General features: G+C 35.8%; 2 protein-coding genes across 3 annotated transcripts; one reads left to right on the forward strand and one right to left on the reverse strand.

The window, feature by feature from the left end:
- Nucleotides 1–306: 306 nt before the first annotated feature.
- Nucleotides 307–2,685, forward strand: LOC113499224 (chymotrypsinogen A-like). Its single transcript, XM_026879617.1, has 2 exons — nt 307–1,374; nt 1,497–2,685. The coding sequence occupies exons 1-2, from the start codon at nt 1,029–1,031 to the stop codon at nt 2,105–2,107; spliced, it is 957 nt and encodes a 318-aa protein (XP_026735418.1). The 5' UTR covers nt 307–1,028; the 3' UTR covers nt 2,108–2,685.
- A 2,013-nt stretch (nt 2,686–4,698) lies between these two features.
- On the reverse strand, nt 4,699–14,598 carry LOC113499222 (src substrate cortactin). 2 transcript variants are annotated; one of them, XM_026879615.1, is made up of 12 exons: nt 14,400–14,598; nt 13,634–13,773; nt 11,840–11,926; nt 11,609–11,718; nt 11,187–11,341; nt 10,140–10,305; nt 9,751–9,872; nt 9,264–9,437; nt 8,649–8,717; nt 8,116–8,382; nt 7,608–7,790; nt 4,699–6,909 (listed from the first exon to the last, which is right to left on the reverse strand). In XM_026879615.1, exons 2-12 carry the CDS (start codon nt 13,771–13,773, stop codon nt 6,826–6,828), a joined length of 1,557 nt encoding a protein of 518 aa, XP_026735416.1. In that variant the 5' UTR covers nt 14,400–14,598; the 3' UTR covers nt 4,699–6,825. The 2 variants fall into 2 exon arrangements, with proteins under 2 accessions (XP_026735416.1, XP_026735415.1); XM_026879614.1 differs by lacking the exon at nt 14,400–14,598 and adding an exon at nt 14,142–14,245.
- Between the last annotated feature and the right edge of the window lie 253 nt (nt 14,599–14,851).

A 14,851-nucleotide genomic window follows, 5' to 3' on the forward strand; every position in this document is an offset into this window, starting at 1 on the left:
CATAGTTTTATGATCTAACTTACGCACCCCTTCTCGAATTTCTATAATAATTACAGGACAATACGAATCTCGGCCCGCGCACAAACAGCCTAATAAAGACAAATTAACCGCAAAGAACTTGTTAATTAGAGGCCCTACGGCTATCATTAACAAGTGAGGGACAATTTGTTAGAAATTATGCTTAATTAATAGCTGTCATTTGTTTTGGTCATCTTGTAGGCTTTTGATGTTTTCAAGGTTTTTCAAGTTTAGAAACTATATTTGCTGTGGGTTTGGTTATTTTGACTGGATACTTAAGCAAAATAAAGTTATCTATAGATAAGTTAATTTACATAATTTTTGATGTGATGCAGTGTACACTCTTCTTTTTATTGATTTTTTGTTAAATTTAAGTATCTCCTTTTTTTAAGGGTCATCCCTAAAAATGGACCTACCGAATATTACAGTTTTCTTTTGTAAGTTTATAATTTTAAATGTGCTCTTAGTAAGTCCGGAAAAAGTAATCTAGTACATACCACGAACGAATGCCCATTTGGAATTGAAAATTAGCTCTAATATTAGCATACTTGGACGCAAAGCTATGCTTTTCTCTGCAATAGGAACGAAGTGATGTCATTATTACAATTAAAGGAAATGTAAGACACCCCACTCTGACCATAAATAACGTTTTCAAAGGTCAGGTTATATTGGACATTTATCAATTCTGTACGTTCCACCTACATTTGCACTCTTAGACCCCTCTGTGCAAGTTCGTGAGCCGGTTATCGGATACCGAATATTTTAGTCTGGTGTGTCATCCAGATGCATACTTTCGTACAAGAATTTTGCGATTTGCGAGAAAAATTACTTCATTATAATGAGTCGAATTTTCGTTGTCCAATAATTGTCCATTGTTCTCCCTCACTTCTTAAACAGTGAAACCTTCTTGATTCCCATAATCCTTCTAAGAACCGTTGTCAAATAACAACAATGTCCAATTGATATTTTTTGACAATGACATTCGGCGAGCAGAATGAACACAAAAATTCATGTTACCTCAAATATTTCTGTTATTGATAATACCTACATTTACCGTAGAAGAACGAATCATAACAACAGTGAAGTACTCGACGTTCCGGGTCCAACCAACGATAGTCCATGGCAATCCGGTTTTGAAAGGCCAAATACCATACATTGTGTCAATCAAGGAACCTCTAAGGAGAGTGTCAAAGAAGAAAAAGCTATGGGCGAATCTTTGTGGCGGCAGCATTATATCGGAGCTGAAAGTTCTGACGGCCGCGCATTGCTTTGAAGCGAAACATTTCTACTATGGGACACATCCTCAGTTGCTGCGAGTCGTTGCCGGCAGTCTGCAGAATGAAATAGTACACACAGGTGACTAACAAACGCAGCTAGTATACCCAACGATAACCATCTTCAATCATCTAGATTGTGGAAGTTCCGGATATAAATATTAGACGACCTATTGTGTTGAATACTTACATTCTTCGTTTCAGGTCGCACACAAACCACAGAAAAAGCTCAATGGAGATCAATAAGCAAATTGACGCTGCACCAAGAGTTCCAGTTCCCGACGCACGACATAGCGCTAGTGGTAGTGGACAGCAAGTTCATATTCTCAAAGACCGTGGACTACGTCATACCAGCGACGGTGAAATCAGACTACCCGAGGACCTGCATCGCGGCGGGCTTCGGGCAAACCTCCGCGTCGCCACAGTCACCAGTTTCCAAAGAGCTCATGTGGGCTGATATATACGTGCTCTCTCGACGCCAATGCGACATCTGGTGGGAGATGAACATGGATTCCTTCATTTGCACGAATTCTCAAGGAACTGATGTCGGTGGTGGGGACTCCGGAGGGCCCCTGACCTGCTACGGGACTTTAGACCCTAAGGAAAAGCGGGGTAAAGATCTCCTGGTCGGCATCGTCAGCGGGAAGAATTATGACAAGACAACACTCTTCACAAGGGTGTCGGCTTACAAGGATTGGATGAATGACGGTTGTGAAAAGTTTGAAGCTTCTAAATTTGTAGTGTATTCGTGTTTGTCCATTACACTTTTTTATATACGTTTATTGATTCTATTTATTTCTAGGCCTCTGGGTTAACGAGGTCTAGTTGTTATACAAACTCCTGGCATCTTGAGTTTATTTTGTAGACTGGTTTAACAGACTGTTTTTGAGCAGATGGCATGGGTATGGCGATTGTACTTTTACAATGATGATAAACGCCAATCATTAATTAGTAACTATCGTGAGACTGATTTAAACGATACAATGGTTTACCCAGTTCGACTCGCGTCTCCGCCGCGGCAGGTCATGTTAAGGACTCCGGTTGGGTCCGAAACTAGTCGGGCACTCCCGATAAATACGCGTGAATAAACCGTTACATCTTTTAATATTGGCAATGATTCAAATAAGTTGAAATTAAAATAAGTAAACGGGATATATGTAATATGGCCACTTTAGGCTAATTTACAAGATAATAGTGATATCGTCAAACATATGTACATATATATACGGGTTTCACGAAGTAAATCCTGCCCTAAAAGAAACATCCCAAACAAATAAAACAGACAGCTAATAAAACCACAGCTTTAGCTATAAAATATTTATTTATTCATCTTTAAACAATAAATTGTTTTATATAAAACATAGTTCGGCATTAGATACCTCGTACAAACTACTTATATTAGTTTGACACCACTCCACACGTAGCAAGCAATTCCACATGGAATAGCAGCCTATCTCTTTCTAAAGTTAGACTTTGCAATTGTATGAGCGAGATAGCGCATTACAAGACGTAGAGCGGCGTCTCTCTTTCACACATGTTGGCTCTCTTTTCACTTTTATCTATACTTACTAAGGTACAGATAGCAAAAAAACATGGTGATTGAAATTATTTGGACTTAAGATTGCCATAAGGGTGATCTTTTGCGAGTATTTTCTTTTACTTATTTTCATGTGGTGCGGTGCCAAATTACGATACTGTCAACATTTGTAAAATTATTCGTAAACAACTATCTTAAAAGTCATTTATAAAAAAAATCGCAAAATATTATTTGGAAATCATAATTCTCAATTAATTCACAAGTTATTTAAAATTAAATACTTTTCGAGCTCGTCATTCGTCGCCGACTGTACTTCTTAAATATAAGGGCCTTAGTACACGTGGCAACGCAAGTTGTCAATAACCGAGGAATAAATGTTGAGTGTCGTAGCGTGGATACTGAAACCGTTCGCGTTGACCGTCGGGGACTTGCGTTGCTCCGTGTAAGAAGCGCCTTAGTCTAATAATAAAATTCTAAATGACTGTAAGCTTCACATTCAACTTCCATCAAACTCATACATCAAATTGTCACACACAAATTGACAATAATTAATAAATTTGCGACTATTCCCTTATTTTCTAACCTATATCTATAGCCAAATAATTTCTAGGTTATGATATGGAATAAATGTCAAATTAAACATTGGATAAAATGGGATAGGTACATAATATTTCTAAAACTTTCAATTCTAATGAAATCACTAATTAAATTCATTAATAACTAGACATGATTTTCAAATTAACATAATTGATGCTTAAAATCAAGTTTAAAGGATATTGCAACATAGATGGCGCTACAATAATTATATTTTTTTAACAAATACATATAATAAGAATATAGAAAGAGATAGAACCATAAGACAGTGTGGAGAAGAAAGAATTATGAAGAATAGTGATTGAATTTAAGAAATGCGAACGGAGGAAATACGTTTCTTTTTTTTTATGTAATACTTCTTAAATATTTCGTTTCAATGGAGATGTTGACATTTTTAATGCTCTAAAGGTAGATTATTAACCCTGTTTGTCAATACTACGAAATGTACTGAATGATGTTACTGGCGAGTGACGTCATAACCCATCCCCTACCATTACTTCAATTCGCTTTATTTGTTTTTTTTTATGTTTTATAGTTTAATAGGATCTTTGACGACCTCCGTGGTCGAGTGGCGTAAGCACCGGTTTCAAGGTGTCGCTAGCTCTGAGGTCCCGGGTTCGATCTCCGGTCGGGTCAATTTAAAAATTCACATTTCTACATTGTCTCGGGTCTGGGTGTTTGTGGTACCTTCGTTGTATGTGAATTCCACGAGTGCTTTAGCAACTTACTTTGGGATAAGAACAATGTATATGATGATATCCGCATTTATTTTTATTTATTTAGTACGCAGCCAACATCTCCATGTACCTAATCACATATAATGTTATTACATAGGTACTTGTGTTATTACCATTAAAAATCATATTAACAAAAGACAAACATTTGTCATAATTTATCATAATTTCAAAGATGTCAAAACTATTATTTAAGTATAGAAATGTGTATATTACATAGGGCAAAAAAAAATACTTATAATTAATAATTTGAAGCTTAAGCATTACAAAGAATTAATATGCGTGTGAGTGAGAGGTAGGCATCGGAAGACAATACTCGTCTTACTCTATAGAAAATAATGTGCGATATAATAATAAACATTCATATAATTCTCTTTTACTTATATTCACGTAGTTTACAGCGTAAAGGACTTTTGGATATTAAAAAATAGGTTCTAATGCGGCGATGTCATCGTGACTTACGCATAAGCAAAGTTAAAGCAATCGATCGCGTTAACAGTACAAATATTGCCGACATTTTATAATCTGTATAACGTTTTTCGGGCATGTTACACGAATTGCTATTCAACATCAATTATTGTGCAAGTTTTGCTGGAGTTTTGCTATTGAACGTTACGTAATGACATTACGGCGTCATTACTTTTTTATGCAAATATATTTAAGTTTGTCTTGTAATTATTTTCCTCCCATTGCCCTTAACATTATAAACTACGCATCATTTAGCACACACCTTTCTTCTCTAAGCTAGCTTTAGCCGACTACGTTACTCAAATCCGCCTTATACCAATACAATGAGGTTTAATGTTATCATGTCATAAGTACTTTACATAACCTAAGGTCTACCGTACTAGAGGCAACGAAAATCTCCGATACGAGACGATTTGCGACGAATGTTACACCAACTCATTTCAGGCGCGGATCTAGCCCTCAAAGAAGGTTATGGGCACAGCTTCTCGAGAATCAACCAAGAAGGTAGGATTTCGAACTTGTTCATGATTTATGAACGACATGAATGTGATTAGTTATTCCCCTTTCTCTGCACATCAGTACTTTTGCCCTCAGGAATGGGAATGAATGTTATTATACTATCTATTGATATTCTCGAATGTGGAAGTATGACGTCATAAGTCTGCTACTCTTCTTACTTAGATTTCCATTGCTTCGCGTACGAAAGACCTTTATAATAAGCTTCGAAACATTTAAATTTAAACATTTTGTCCTTTCCTATATATAATGCTAATTTAACGTTACTAGAATTTTGCCATGACTAAAATCTAGTTCTAATTCATTTGTAACTGTTATAGGACAAAATGTTTTATGTTGCTAGTGTAAATAAGCTTGAACTATTTCTACAAGATAGTATTGCCAATTATTGAAATTTCACGATTAAACAAAAAATCTAGTTTTATTTAATTTGATTGCCGGTCAATAGATAGAAATTACTGACTTTATAATATACGTGCTTGGAAATATTTAGTCTGGCATCATTCAATAACTGTCAATATTATCGAAACGTCATACCATTAATATTACTCATTTATCAAAATTAAGAGTTTCATAATACAGTGTATCTAACATGATGATCATCTATCTTTCTCTAACCAGCTTCTGTCCACGATATAAAATCCTTATAGGCGACACGTTTAGTTAGAAAAACTACACTAGAGCCATTAGAAGCGAGCAGAATCATTAAAATAAAATCGGACCTCTCGTTCGCACTTACACTTACATTTGCCCAAGCGCTTGCGCCGATTGTCATGGTTAAGTCATGTGAGTACGCGATCGACGCTTGGGTATAGAGGTCGTTATAAATAAGTCAAAAGTATATAACCAATTTGATAATTAAGAGAATCTTAATTATTTAAGATTCACTTTGCACACTAATAACGGCTCAAGTATAGTTATTAATATTAGAAATACTCAATTTTAAGACGGCGTTAATTGTCATGTATTATTCACTTTAAGGTATTACGTTACGTTACGACGAAAGATTTGAGTTCGTCTCAAAGTTAAGTTACTTTCAAGTTCACTCAATTAGCCTCTAAAAACTGTCCTATTTCATTAATTTTATCTGTATACAGTTGTTATTGGTAGGATGATCAACGTAATTCTTTAATTTTTGATCCAAATCACTCTTTGGAAACAAAGAACCTGTATTATTATATTGATAAATCATTTTTATTATTATTTAAATGACCCAGCAGGTACATTAGTAAAGGCAAGTGGTTCAAAAAGTCATATTGGCACATCAAGTCCAATATACAAGTTTATTACAAATACTAATAAAGCGCTTTATTTAATGACCCAACGGGCACAATCTGTATTGGGTCATTTTGGGTCATACCAGACTTTCTAGTTTGACTTATATAACCATGATTTCTAACCTATCATTTTGTCACATCTAATTAGTGCGTTTAATACAATAGGAAAAGCAAGAGTTATTTTAGTCAAATCAACTGATGTTTGCGCCCGGTTCTATGTGTGGGTAACCTTTTATAAATGCAGTAACGTTGTGTATACACATATTTCTTTGCACGCACACATAGCGCCGCGCGTACAAATGACTTGAACTATATCAATTATAATTAAAGCTAAATATCTTTCGTCAATGTACAGACAACATTACATATTATATTTATATATATTGATTGTTTTATATCGGAATGTCTTACTTGTCCTGCAATTGGACGTAGTTGGCGGGGAATAAGCCGTATGCGCCTTTACAGAGACCTTGCCACCAGCCTTCATCAATCTGTAAGGAGAGCAGAAATTAGTAAACTGATACAAAGTGAATAGTGTATTTAATATGGAATTGAACGGAATCTGGAATACTATGGTACTGTCTATAAATTACTTAAATAACTAGTTAAGTGAGAGTCAGACGCGATACAGGGTTCCGTACAAATAGGCATAAAACAAATCACCCATCCATACCCATCCTTAAATTTATTTGTCACCCACCATACTCTACTATAACAATTGTTGCTTAAATTCAATATTTAAAGAAAACAGTACTTAATCGTAATCGTAATCCGAAAAATGATACACCTGTGTCGTAGAAACGCGAATAAGTTTTAACCAGTCAATTCTATATTTATCAAAGCAAACTGAAATCGCTCAATCAATTGGCAGATGGCACAGACAGACACGTGGCGTATAACACCCATCTTTTCGCGTCGGGGTTTGGTTGGGTTATTCTCTGTGACGACAATTCGACGAAACCCGTGGTCGAGTGGCTTACGCACCAGTTTCAAGGTGTTCGATCCCCGGTCGGGTCATTGTAAGAAAACTACATTTCTATATTGTCTCGGATCTGGGTGTTTGTGGTACCTTCGTCGTATCTGAATTCCTTAGCACAAGTGCTTTAGCATCTTACTTTGGGTTCAGAACGATGTATGTGATGTTGTCCGCATTTGGATATTAGCATCAGCTTTATTAAATGTGACTCACCATGACGATGTTGGTGATGATATCATCCGGGTCGAAGGAGATCTCATCAGAGGCCGCCGCCTGGTAGTCGTACAGCGCCCTGGCCGTGTACCCGTCCTCGTCGTCTGCCTCCACGTCTCCCTCTCCCGCCATCTCACTCTCCCACCCCACCGGGGACACTACTATTGTTGGCTGACGAGTTATCTGGAAGTACAGGGAACTTGTCTATATTATTTGCGGCAAAGAGAAATTAATCGTGACATCACGATTCAGGATGTAAACTCAATTGCCTAAATGAAAAAAAAAATTGCTTGAGTAAAAAATGGATAGAAAATTTGTTAGGTAAACAAATCTGTTCATTATTGTGTTATAAATGTAGAAATCAGTTCTATGTTTTATCAATTTACTATCTACACTAATATCCGCGTATGAAATAACAAAAAAACACATCACCCACCTGAATAGGAAAATTATTTTACGTGATCAAACAAGAGTACAAAAACTATTATATTCATAAATAACAACAAACCTCTTCCTTATCCTCTTTCGGATCACCAACTAAGGTGACATCCGGTAGGTTAGGTTGTTTGTCAGTGGGCGTAGCAACTTCCGGCTGCGCAGGCGCAGGGACAGTGACGCTGAGCTGCGGCGCGTCCGGGACCGGCGCCGCCTCTGCTGGGGACACCGCCTCAGTGACACGTTTCACGGACTTGGATACAGGTGCGGGTTCGAGTTTGGGTTGGTCTGGCTCAGGTGCAGGCTCTGAAGCTTTCTCTTTGGCTTCTCGGTCTTTTTCCTAAAAACAGAAGAGTTATTTAGAAAAACAATAATATATAAATTAATATTCATTCTTATATGAACAAACTGCCATTTGCCTCCTACTATGGACAATACTTTTCGGGTTAACATTATAATATAGCCTATAACAGTCCCTAATACTGTGGCTTGCAATTTGAAGAAGTTAAAAGTGTTTTTATTGTTATAATAGATCCAATGATTCCCAATACAACATGACTAACTTGACCTTTTAATATTAGCATAGAAAACTGATATTTTTTTTACCTTTTGTGACAAATCTTTGTCCATTGCCTCCCTCTGCTGTCTTATCTTCTGTACAGATTGCATCGCTTCCTAAAAAAACAGCAAATTCAGATGATTAAGCATAAAAGATATAATATATGTAAAAGTAAAAACCGCACATATAAGCCATATTTATCATCACAATAACTAACTGTTATGAAGGTATTTTTTAAATACAAATTTTTGCATGTTTGTATGATACCATGTTCAACAAGCACAGAAACAAAGGACAAGAAAAATTACGCGTTATTTCACCGCCCAAAAGGCCAACAATTATGTTTTATTATTAAGTAACATTATTAACATATTACAATACTAGTAGTTTTTAAATAATATTGTTTAAACATTTAGATCTGTCTTAACTTGTTACGTAATATTTTTCTAATTATAAAATTTTAAGTTAGCTTTTGCGCACCTATGTAGGAAATTAGATTAGATTAGAATATTCGTATATGAACAACTTTAATTGATAATACATGCTAAATAAAGATAAAAAAGCTAATAAAAGCGTGGTAATAACTAGGCAAGCAACTGTTGGGCAAGACCTATGCCCAACAGTGGACGAATATGAGCTGATAATGATGATGAATAACCGACCTGTTCCTTCTCCTTAGCCATATTCTCGAACTTGGCTCTAATGGACGATGGCTTAGCGCCGCCGATGTCTGGTTTCTGCTTGGTGTAGTTGGTTCCGACTTTTTCGACTTCATCGAAGCGATGCGCCGACTTGTCGACGCGGTCTGTCTCCACGCCGAACTTTCCGCCGAAACCCTGATAATAGTTGGAATAGTTTTAATTTGGTATAGGTGAGCACAGTTCTGCGTATTGCGTATCTGATGCGCGGCTCAAAGGGATTAGAATATTCTTCGATAGGTAAGAAACCAGATTAGATTTTGTCGAAATGTACTAATTTTCAAGGTTAACAGGTAAAAAAGCTTAAGCTTAATGAGCATTCCAAGTCATTAACTGCAACTTTCCAGAAAAATAAACCTATTTAGATATTAATTGAAATGAATAACTAGAAGAGCGTCACATAAATAGTTACAATAAAATGTGTATCAGGACAAATAACTAATCCCCGTACTTTCTTATGGTCGACTTGGCTAGCATGAGCCTGAGTCTTCTCCTGGTGGTCCCAGCCGACTGCCGAAGCATCTTGTCTGTCTGTTTGTACGCCGAACTTTCCGCCGAAACCAATGGCGTAGTCTGTGGAAAAAAATAATAATTTACAAACACGGTCAGTGGATCGAATTGATCGAAACATACAACCAACTGTAGTAAAATTATAGAGCAGACGACAGTCCGAAATTCTGAGGTAGCAAACAGAAACAAAATATAGACGAACTAATACGGTCTAGAATTCTGGAATACAGAAAAGTTCAAAGGTAATTGTCGAAAAGAGCATGAGATGAGGGAGAATGAAAGTCATATTACAAAAATAACTTTGATTGTAAAAAAACTGTGAACCTTTACCTTTTTGCGACTGATGCGTCTGCGCGTCCTCGCGATGGTCCCAGCCGACCGCCGAAGCGTCCTTCCTGTCTGCCTGCACGCCGAACTTGCCGCCGAAGCCCACCGAGTAGTCCTTCTGCGAGGAATGCTTCTCTATCTGTTCCTTATGCTCCCAACCGGCTGCGCTCTAGGTGATGGTAAGAAGGAATATAGGTGAAGTGACTTAAAGTGTGTCTCTGAATGAAAAGTATTAAGATTTCAGTCAATCACAGGCGAATTTAACCCAAATCATAAGAGCTGAAAATAAAAAAAAGATTGCCTTCTTTTGACGAAATCAATTAAAAAGAGATTTTCAGAAACTTTTTTTTTCTCAAATTAAATAATAAAATAAGTTTAATAATATAATATAATATACTTGCTGCTATCATACTACAATATTCAATTTAGCTATGGTGGAAAACCAGAGAACTAATGACTGAATGAATGAACTGTTTTTTTTATATTGACCTCTGCTTACTTGGAAATAGTTATTAATTTTCATGCCCGGAAAGGTTTTCAAAACAAGTTATTTTAATTACGTTTGCGGGTTCGATCCCAACTCAGGCACAGTATCATTGTGACACTTTTTTAACATTATAAGTACTTTCTTGATTATTATAAGACGTACTGACAAAGCCTCGTGAGGAAACCTAACTCCAAATATTAGAATCTGAAATCGTCAATCCACAATGAACTAGCATGGTGATCAATGATCCAATCCTATATCCAGAGGCCTGTGCCCATCAGTGGGACGTATTTAAGCTGGAATTACAAGCCTCTGCTCTTAATTCTATGGGTAAACTTTACTGCTTGCGACCAAGTGTTTAGATTCAAACTTGGTCTAGCCAGTCACATCAAGGCTCACGCTAGGAAGTGAATTGCCAAGGGTCGCTGTTATCGAATAAGTCGTCTTGTGATATAACAATTTGTGATGTTATTTGATATTATGGCGTAAGATTTTATTTATATGTAACAAAAATAGATGGTTTAAAACGATGAGGTGGACTATATAATCCTCTATAGCCCCACCTTGTCGACCCGGTCAGTCTGCACGCCGTACTTGCCGCCGAAGCCCTGCGCGTAGTCGGTCTGAGAGACGTGCTTCTCGACCTGCGCCACGTAGTCGTGTCCCACCGCGGACTTGTCCATGCGGTCTGCTTGCACGCCGTACTTACCGCCGAAACCTGAGGTAAGCGATTAACTTGGTAACAGGGCGGATCTTGCTTGTATCTAACATTCATAGTAGAAAAACATGGGAATGTGTTTATTTATTCAATGATACAACGTTGTACCCAAACGCGCTAGCTTGCGTTGCAACATTTAATAATAAATCATCCTCAATAAAGTTACTATAAAAATAAAGTGGGCCATGGGCAAGGGATTGCGGCTAGTGTAAAGTGAAAATAAAACAAAAAATTTAAAAAAAAATTGACGGACTGAAAGCCAGTTACCTTGAGCGTAGTCTTTCTGGGAGACATGTTTCTCAGTCTTGCCGACGTAGTCGTGCCCTACAGCCGACTTGTCCATGCGATCCTCTTGGACGCCAAACTTGCCGCCATATCTACGAGAAGACATAAAAAAGTTACCTAAGGGCCCCGATTCTGCTATTTTACAATGGCGTATGAATATTTTATAAAGAGTTAAAGTGTTCATACTCAACTAAAGCTAGTGTTTCAACTTACCCGAATGAAGATTTAGGTCCAGATTCATACTGTTTTTTCTTTGATTGTGTGTCGGCTTCTAAGACTTCCTCTCGCAGTTTTGCCATACTGTAAATAATATTAAAGCTTGACTGAAGGTTGAGGTTATAACCATAAAGATGTTGAAATAAATAAATAGATAGCATTACCGTAGCTTATGTTTTTTTAAACGATTCCCGCACTATAGAATTTAGTTCTTGTGTCGCGGGGTTTTCACAAACATTTAAGTCACATGAATAAAGAAACCCAGACCCATGACAAGCATTCGTGGATCACACTTGTCCTACCCGCGACACGCACAGTGTGTTCGACCTCGCCCACTCGGGTATCCGTGCCGTCAATGGTGGTGTCGATACGTAACACAGTGTAAATAATTTATTCGTCATAGCATTTAATGATTACAGATGAATGGTACCGTCAAAGTTCTATTTATCAAAATACATCATACTCCAAAGAATATTCAACACATAAATAAACAATTGAATCATAACACAAAGAAAGTCAAACCCACTCACTTCCCTTCAATGAGTTTTAGTATCAATATTATTTATTTAACATTGAATCTGATATTACAGGACATTGGCACTGACGCGACAATATTCCCACACAATCTAACATATGAGAACTCGTGGGCGGATTTGGATGAATGGAGTTTCCTTTGCCTGACTTGGTAAATATAATAGAAAGTAAATACATACATTCGAAATTTGGAACTCGAATGGCTTGCCATTATTAATAGATTTTAAAAAGAGTTCTTAGTTGTTTTTTCGTGGTTTTATCTATGGTATAAATTCAACACACAAATAAATCATAAATCATTTATTATCTCTTCACAATAGGCCTTAAAGTAACTTAACACTGTAAGATAGAAACAACTTGAGTTCCACCTATGTGAGAGACTGGTGCCTAATGTAGGTTTTATAGATTAAAACCTGGGTTATAGGTAAAAACAATACAAATGTCTATAGTGTGCATTGTGGGAACTGTAATTCTTAATAACTTAAGAATTAATTCCCATGTGGAGAGGATGACATATTCTAATTGTATTTCAGCAGATGTTCGGTAGATTTGAAACTATTTCTCATCATCATTGTCAATGTTATTAAACATTTAAAATTATCAATATTATCAATATTGACAATATACTGTCCTTTATTTGTTAATTTACCTTTATGATAGCACTTTGAAAGTATTTATAATGCAATATTTTTATATGTGAATACCTGTCTTTTTTTAATATGTTTATGTTTTGTATGTTCTTTAAGACAAGTTTATACCTAATAAAAGAAATTATTATTTTATTAATCATATTGAACTGTGAAACTTAAGGAAAACATGTCCACCAAACAGTAGCTTATTAATTTCCTGTTACAGAATAATTATTTGAAACAACACTAGCATAAATACTGTATGTTCTGCAGTGACTTGTTCTAGGATGAACCGAAAATATGTATTATTGTCAGCACATGTAAAATGTTTGGGTTAAAATTTAGTGCACTAAAGTGCTTTGATCAAATTGGACAAGTTGTAGCTTAAATTAAAAAAAAACTCAACTGTTCTACAAAAGAATAAAATTGAGTAGAAATCACAAGGCTGGTTAGATTAAATTTAAAAAAACAGTTTAGCAGTGATTTCATCACTTATTACCATTTCTGACCATTAAAAACAGCTCATTATATGTTCCCTTTTATTTGAGCAAGCAAAATGCAAGATTACTTTTACATCTTACCTTAAAAATGCATAAATCAATTTCAGAATAAAAATATAAGTACTTACTCAATAGCCTCCACATTCCGTCCACCAGGACCCCATCTCTGTTCATGTTCAGTGACATCATTCACAAAATCTGGATCTGTTTCCCAATCGTCGGCTTCAGGCATTGCTGGTGGGGCCACATCTGTTGATGCTTTCCACATCTAAAATATTATATAAATCATAAAAATTTATTACTTTACTGTTAAAAAAAGAATTAATGACAGACATGTAATTAGAAAAAAAAATTGTGAACAAGGTATACTACCTCTATGGATTAATACATGATTTATCACAATTGGCAATGAATGGGACGTTAGTCAAACTTTAAATAATGGCTTATTATTGTGTTTGGTATTTATTTGTATGAGTGTCTTATAAAAGGCAAACAATAGCCTCTATAATCTGATTATGAGGTCAGACTTTACAGTAATTGTTGTCGATAGCTTGCATGTACTATGAATCATTTATCAATTTGAAAACACCATGCACAAGTTTTTCAAAGTATTTACCTTATGCCTGGTATACTAACCATTTTAACACGCTCCTTGATTATATCACTAAGTATCACTAATACTATCGTATTATCTATTATTATCTTGACGTTGTATCAAGACAGTTACAGCACACACATCAATACGACGTTTATTTACTTACTAGACTAAACATTGAATGTGAAATATATTGTGAAATTTCTCAAAAAAACAACAGTTTTACCTATAAACTGGTTAATTGCCTATTCTACTACAATTAATAAGAGAAAATGTGTGAAAAGAAAGTGCAATCTTACCTTTAAGCCGGTTTTTCAATAACACGTAAACTGAGTTTCACAATTTACTGACACGGCACACACATTCCAACTTTAAGGATAGTCTCAGATACAGGTTGTAGATTAACTGGATAAGCAATAAATTAATTTACACGCACGATAAGTGTTATATTTCGATTTATTTTGCGAAACAAATAGGGCGATACCCCGCGATGCGTCACTCGTAATCCAATTTGACGTTGACATTGAATGTCAATTGGTTAAATGACATCGTGTGTTACCATGTGGAACAAAATGTGAATATAATAAAAAAATATCATTCAACAAACTGTCACTCTTCATTTAATATTGAGTAAGTTATAGTTTACACAATGAATACGTTATTAAACCTTTTAACTAAAAAAGCACCACTTTTTTCATCAACATCTCATAACAGTCAAGTTGTAAAATTCAATTATAGTCTTAATATACCA

This window comes from Trichoplusia ni, chromosome 12 (assembly GCF_003590095.1).
Source record: "Trichoplusia ni isolate ovarian cell line Hi5 chromosome 12, tn1, whole genome shotgun sequence".
Lineage (NCBI taxonomy): Eukaryota > Metazoa > Arthropoda > Insecta > Lepidoptera > Noctuidae > Trichoplusia > Trichoplusia ni.

Excerpts from the sequence above, each read along its gene's own strand:
- LOC113499222 (XM_026879614.1), bottom strand. Across the intron at positions 11,342-11,608 it reads CCAGAAAGACTACGCTCAAG|GTTTCGGCGGTAAGTACGGC; the intron begins GTAACTGGCTTT and ends CGCTTACCTCAG. Across the intron at positions 7,791-8,115 it reads CGAAAGAGGATAAGGAAGAG|ATAACTCGTCAGCCAACAAT; the intron begins GTTTGTTGTTAT and ends CTGTACTTCCAG.
- LOC113499224 (XM_026879617.1), top strand. The coding sequence starts at position 1,029 with ATGTTACCTCAAATATTTCTGTTATTGATAATACCTACATTTACCGTA. Across the intron at positions 1,375-1,496 it reads GAATGAAATAGTACACACAG|GTCGCACACAAACCACAGAA; the intron begins GTGACTAACAAA and ends TCTTCGTTTCAG.